The following is a 6,817-nucleotide window of genomic DNA, read 5'->3' as shown; positions in this document are numbered from 1 at the left end:
TGACTTATTTAAGGTGATTGATTTGGGTGAATAGTAGCAATATAAACTGCTATTGTAATTTGGTGTGATATTCAATTCAGTATCAGCAACCTAATCAAATTGTGCCCTAAACATAGAGTAAATGTGTTCACCAGCAAAGTAATAATATGTGTTAAAGTAAGGCTGATCTAACCATTATCCCTGTAATGTATGTTTTTAGACTTGGCATACATGTTTGTTCTTAAACAGATTCCGCAAACAAAGTTTCCTGTTCTATGCACGCCTTAAATTTTGTGTGGTCGGCTTATGGTACAAGCTCTTATCACGTTTTGTATGGCTTCTCTTACATTGTCTTTTGGCTAATTATCTTTTATCCATACATAAAAATTTTCCCCGAACGCACAACAAAATGAAGGACACTAATTATTGGTCATGCCGTGCATCGCACGGGCCTACCCTCTAGTAAGTTGTAAATATAAAAACAAGTATGATCATTAATTTCTTTTTCAAAATACACTTGTAGTTGTTTCATTAGATGGCTGCCCAAATAGTCAAAGTCAGAGCCATCCCACATCAAATCCCACCAAACCGTATAAAATACATGTATTATTCTACACACCATTTTCATTCTGTTAAAACCCAAAATCATCAACTATTATTCTTATCATCAACTTATAACCAAATATAATAATAACATTTAAAACCCAAGAAAAGGACAAAACACCGCTAGTGGTACAAAACTGATGCTTCCTCATCAGCACTAGTAACAGTTGTTCAAATCACACAGATAGATATACAACAAACAAATTGTATGTATTCCATGAATTCTCTCAAAACCCCATCCAATCTTTCATCATAAAGCACCGATCTTTAGCGCCCAGATGCGTTGCGAATGGGGAAATCCGAACCCCAATTGCCGATTAACCACCGTCAGAACCACCAGAACCAGCAGAATCGAAATGGGTCGTCGTTGTTTTCTCAATGCTCGATGGGTTTTTCAAGATTTGCTCGATTATTCAGTTTTAAGTGCGTTTTTGTTTTGATTCTTGGTGTTGCGGTTTCTCTCTCTGCGATCTTTTCGGTCTTTCATTTGCATCACCGACAATCTGGGTTTGATGCGAGTGGTTTGATTAAGGAGGGAGGTATGTTGGGGTGATCTTTGTCGTTTTAATCTAGGGTTTTGTTATGTTGACTGTTGGAAAATTGATTTAGGGTTTATGTGATTTTGATGATTGGGCATATGGGTTTTGATTGTGGTTGGGTTTAATGATGTTGAGTAGTTGAATTAGGGTTTTTTGTTGGGAGGGGGGGGGGGGGTGTTCCTGTTGATGATTTGCAAGATGAATTTAGGGTTTATGTGATTTTGATAATTGGGCATATGGGTTTGACTTGAATTTGGATTGTAAATAAGTTTATTGATCTTGAGCAATTGAATTAGGGTTTTTTGCTGGCTAATTCTGTTTTTTTAGTGTTCTTGATTGTTTGTGTGGAGTTTTAGTATAGTTTTACTGATATAGGGTTTATGCAATTCGATAATTGAACGGTTTTCAGCAATCTATGAACTGTTTTTCTTGAGGGTTTGATCTAGGATGTTGATTATTGAAATACAAATATAGGGTTTATGTAGTTCTGATAATTGAGCATACGGGTTGGATTGAATTCGGATTGTAGCTAGGTTTAATTATCTTCTTGAGTTGAATTGAACTAGGGTTTTTTGTTGGGTGATTTTGGTTGATGATTTTCAACATGAACTTAGGGTTTATGTTATTCTCATTTCTCCTGTAGTAAGATTTAAAGTATAATTTGAATCACCACAAATTTTAATTTTCTGGAATGTGGATTCCTTTTCCCGATCTGGCCAACCATCTTTTCAATTAGTAAGACCGTCAACTACAAGGTGCCCGTGTGGAGTGACGCGCAGAGGCCCTACGGCGGGGCAGCGTTTGAGGAGGGTGCTCGTGAAAGGGGAAATCCTTCTGCTAGGACGAGCTCAGACGGGTTCAGTTATCAAACACTGAAGCGGCGGTGGCCGGAACTTAACGGCTGTTCTATTGAACACTGTTGAATGCAACAGTGGCTGTTACTTCAGTGACCGCTGATGGTCAACAGGCGGCGGCGGTGGTTACTGGTTTGGCTGCTGCTGTTCTGAATTCGCAGAACACACACACAAACAAAACAGAAAATTACGAGTAGAAAATAGAGACAAAAAGATCTAACGTGGTTTTGTCGGTGTGACCTATGTTCACGAGCTGCAACTAGGATTTCTAACACTTTTATTAACCTTAGATTCCTGTAATATACATCCTTTGTGAACATTATTGATTATAATGGTTGTAGGTCGATGAACCCACCATCTTTGTTACTAATGATATCGTGAACTTAATTTTTTAAATTATTAACGTATCAACTAATGAAAGCGGTTATTTAGCATGTTTTCATCACTTCTTCAAAAGCAGAGGTTGACGCATTTGAATCACTTAGTTAACAACATGTATTATAAGTTAACATTGTTTACTTTCAAGTTTCAACTTTTAAATTTGTTATTATTTCAATTTGATAACTCCATTACTGTATAATGGCTTTTCGCGGTTCATACATCACACCATGGTTTAGCGACTTTTAGAACATATTTTTAGTTTGTAAAGTTTTTTTCATTCGCTCTGCTACTTCGGGCTTGATGAGATGATGTTGTTTAACTTTTAAAAGTATGCTGTTTTTTCAGCTACAGTGCAAGCATACTTCAAATTGGAAAAGCCCGTTTCGTTTCTTATTTCTCAAATTACAAGACTAGAGTATGATATCAGCGGTGAAATAGGCGTCCCTGGTACACAGGTTTGTTACAAAATAGAAGTTAGGTTTGTTCATTTACTGCATTAGTTAAGAGGTGTCAAAATGGCAGTGTAACGTGCACAGGTTGACCCAGAACACGTTTTGCTTTAATTTTTTTATCTTTTTATAAATAATTAGTTTGTGAAATATGATTGCAGAAATTAGTTTTTTTTTTGTCTGCAATACCTAATTTTTTGAATAAAAATGATTCATATCGAGCCAGAGGTCTCATTGGAAGCAGCCTCTCTATTCCTAGGGGGTAGAGGTAAGGCTGTCTACATCTTACCCTCCTCAGACCCTACCTTAGCTGTGCTATTGGTGGGATTTACTGAGTATGATAAATGATGATGATGATTCATATGGTTTTAAAATTTTGAGTATGGTACACAGATGGTCTCTGTGGTTTACCAGTAATTTTGGATTTGGTCCCTAGCTTTCCAAAAGTACACAGATGGTCCCTGTGGTTTGCACTTTGTAACACATTTAGTCCCCAACTAAGAAATCTAAAGGTTTTCGCATGCCCAAGTTAGGGACTAAATGCGTTACAAAGTGCAAACCACGGGGACCATTCATGTATCTTTGGAAAAGCTGGGGACTAAATGCGTTATAAAGTGCAAACCACGGGGACCATCTGTGTACTTTTGGAAAGCTAGGGACCAAATCCAGAATTTTGGTAAATCACAGGAACAATTTGTGTACTTTACTCTAAATTTTATTCATTAAAAATACACTTTGGATGAATTTTGACCCCTAATTTGCGTTTCTCTAATAGTTATTCTTTCTAATTAACCCGTTTGACACGTCGTGCATTCCAATACTATTGTAGTTACATGTGCTTTGAATTGGAAAAACATCCTAAATCTTTGTTACGTTTCCCAGGTTGCTATCTTGTCAATGCACGAAGCTGGTGCATCTAACTGGACCGATGTGGTGTTTGGTGTTCTTTCTAAACCTATGAATTCTCCTATAAACTCCATCTCGTTAAGCGTTTTGAGATTTTCTTTAGTTGACCTTTTTACTCAAAGTTCCAATCTGACACTAACAAAATCAATATTTGGGACACCGTCTTCTTTTGAAATTCTCAAGTTCCCCGGTGGGATCACGATCATTCCTAAGCTATCTTCTTCTTCGTCTTGGATACCACCGCAAGTTCTCTTTAACTTTACTCTTCATAATTCTATACATGAGATAGAGGAAAATTATCTTCAGTTGGAGGAACAACTAAAATCAGGGTTGCAGCTAATGTCTTATGAGGTACGTTTCTTGCTCCAGTTTTTTCTTATATATATATATAGGGTAGGGTTCATGCGAAAACCAATGTGAACACAACAAAATAAACCCACTACACCACCAGAAACCTAAAAATACCTACCCCCCCCCCCCCCCCCCCCCCCAAACCCCAAACAAGCTAAATGCTAAAAACTAAACCATAAAGCTAAACCCCCAAAAATCTAAAAAACACACAATTTTTTTTTTTTTTTTATAAAAATTGCTACTTTAGTATCCAAAAAAAAGTTTTAATTTTTTTTTTTGCTAATTTTTTTATTAACGAAAAGTAGCGATTTTTATAAAAAAATAAAAAAAAATTTTTGTGTGTTTTTTAGATTTCTTTTAGGTATTTTTGGTTGTGTTCACACTGGTTCTTTCGGTTCTCGCAATAGAGGGTGGATGAGCACCATGTCGTTTACACCGGACTACATTAGTTCATACGGAGTTAATTTTGGAAAAAAAAAACATGTTATCTATTTGAGGTGGCAAAATGGGCGGGTCGAAACTGGTTGGGTAACAAGCTAAGTTGGTAATTTCTTATGGTTTGAAAGGGTCCGTTGGGTTGACCCTAAACACTATATTCTCTTTTTTTATAGTAATCTAAATTCTTCTAATAAAATGATTTAAAAGGATATGTTCATTAAATATACACTTTTGCGCCTTTTGATTTGTTCCCTTAGAAAGTTATTTATTAGCATATGACCTATCAAATACAAAGCATAACACATATGCTCGTATGTAGAATTTCTTATTTTTTTATGTCGGAATACTTGTATGAATTAAAATCTTTTTAGTGGAAATTATTAATTGGAGAATGGGAATAAATAATTTTGTCAATTTGAATGAGTTTGTAGGACATTGTTAACTCATCTAATGTCCTATAGTGCATTTGTCTTTTTGATAGATAACATAGTTCTATATGTAATATTGCATGATGTTCATGACTAACACAGTTTTTGTACACTTGTTTATACACAGAGTGTATTCGTGCAAGTGACAAACAAAGGTGGATCAACACACCATCCACCGGTTACAGTCCAGGCATCAGTTACGTCAGCCTTCGGGGGTCTCGGGCCTGAAAGATTGAAGGAATTAGCACAGGAAATTAGGGGATCTTCACCTGCAAAGAATCTTGGACTAGATCACTCCATGTTTGGTAAAGTTAAGGAAATCAGTTTGTCATCTTATCTCTATCATACTCTAGATGCACCCGCACCTACGCCTTCTCCTGCTCCATCACCTGATCAAATGGCACCCGCATCTACGCCTACACCTATACCTTCTTCTGCTCCATCACCTGATCAGATGGGACCCATGATCTCCCCATCACCTGACGACAGTCCTTACCGATCTTTACCTCCTTCTAGTTCTCCGTCACCTGCAATAGACCCGTCTTGTGGTGGGTCCCCTGGTCCATGTCATCGTGCTTCCCCGGAGCTTCCTCCTTTACCTGCTGTGTCCTACGGGTCTAGTCCTCACCACGAAGATTTGGCCCCTTCACCTCAGAAAGGTTTGGCGCCTTCATCTCAATCTTTACCATCCTCCTGTAAGTCTCTCTCTCTCTCTCTCTCCCCCTCCCTCTCTCTCTCTCTCTCTCCCTATATATGTGTGTAGGGGAGGAATCTATCAGAAAACAAATATTTTGAGAAAATGATATAAATGCAAAAAAAAAAAAAAATTAGGGATAAGTTAGTTTTATTTTTTTATATGTATAACCTAGACACTTGTATGTCATGTGTGGGCTATCTAAAAACATACGGAAAAAAGTAATTTGATGGGTTTCTATGTACGTAATCTACGCATGTGTATGTAAGAAGCACAAGGCATAAAAATAAGCATTGATAAAAAATTAAACAATTTAAGTTCTTTTTCTCGCAACAATGTAGTTTTCTGTGACGACTCTCACCCTATATATATGTGTGTGTGGGGGTTGATTCAGTTAGCTTAAAAGTAAACTGGTTGAAAGTCATCAAAATTGTATTTTTAATGCCCAAAACCTTCTAAATTGTTTTATTTAAGTAAAATAGTATATTTTGAAATACTACGACTTTTGTAATCGTATACATATATGTGGATTCTAATGTTGACATTCTCAATGTATTTGCAGCTTCAGAAAGTGGCGGTTTGTGGCGTATACTCTCTCCGGCGTTGTTCATCCTAATCACACTCCATATCCTATAATAGCATGCAGATATGGTGGCTTACAGTTTTGCTACTAGTATGATAGATGCAAATCTATACATATACAATCAACTTCATCTCTCTCTCTCTCTATATATATATCGACACACACACATATCACCTGAATCATTAACAGTTGCCGGTCAAAGCCAAAAGGTGGCAGGCCTAATGACAGACAGAATGTTTGACAGCAGATGAATGAATGTTAAGTGTCCATGCAGTAGTAGTATTATCAAAAAGATCCAACTAGTTCAAATGTAATGATGTTATTTTATGGTTCTTTTTGAGCATCTGCATGCATACTACACTTTCTACAATCAATGCAAAACCAACCCTTTTATGATCATCAGATGTTTACTTGTTAAGCCGCAATAGGTGCGGCGTATGATAAGATGCAACCAACTAGATAAACTTGTTATGGCTTTAAAGGAGTAAGTTACAAAAATCGTCCTTTATGTATGTCGCTTATTGCAAACTGTGTCTTTTATCTTCAATAATTACAGAAAACGTACTCGATGTTTGCAAGCCCTTGCAAGTTATGTCCTTTAGTCCTAACTCA

At 36.8% G+C, this 6,817-nt stretch overlaps 1 protein-coding gene across 1 annotated transcript; it reads left to right on the top strand.

The window, feature by feature from the left end:
• Positions 1-668: 668 nt before the first annotated feature.
• LOC110929347 (flocculation protein FLO11) lies at positions 669-6,604 on the top strand. Its single transcript, XM_022172489.2, has 5 exons — positions 669-1,121; positions 2,702-2,811; positions 3,688-4,062; positions 5,056-5,623; positions 6,185-6,604. Exons 1-5 carry the CDS (start codon positions 872-874, stop codon positions 6,256-6,258), a joined length of 1,377 nt encoding a protein of 458 aa, XP_022028181.1. The 5' UTR covers positions 669-871; the 3' UTR covers positions 6,259-6,604.
• Positions 6,605-6,817: the final 213 nt, after the last annotated feature.

Source organism: Helianthus annuus, chromosome 3 (assembly GCF_002127325.2).
Source record: "Helianthus annuus cultivar XRQ/B chromosome 3, HanXRQr2.0-SUNRISE, whole genome shotgun sequence".
Taxonomy (NCBI): domain Eukaryota; kingdom Viridiplantae; phylum Streptophyta; class Magnoliopsida; order Asterales; family Asteraceae; genus Helianthus; species Helianthus annuus.
This window is presented reverse-complemented; position numbering and strand designations above follow the sequence as displayed.

What these genes read in the sequence shown, in the direction of transcription:
- LOC110929347 (XM_022172489.2), top strand. Translation starts at nt 872, where the DNA reads ATGGGGAAATCCGAACCCCAATTGCCGATTAACCACCGTCAGAACCAC. An exon ending in TGCAGCTAATGTCTTATGAG is followed by an intron (nt 4,063 to 5,055) that starts GTACGTTTCTTG and finishes GTTTATACACAG; the next exon opens with AGTGTATTCGTGCAAGTGAC. An exon ending in TCAATCTTTACCATCCTCCT is followed by an intron (nt 5,624 to 6,184) that starts GTAAGTCTCTCT and finishes ATGTATTTGCAG; the next exon opens with CTTCAGAAAGTGGCGGTTTG.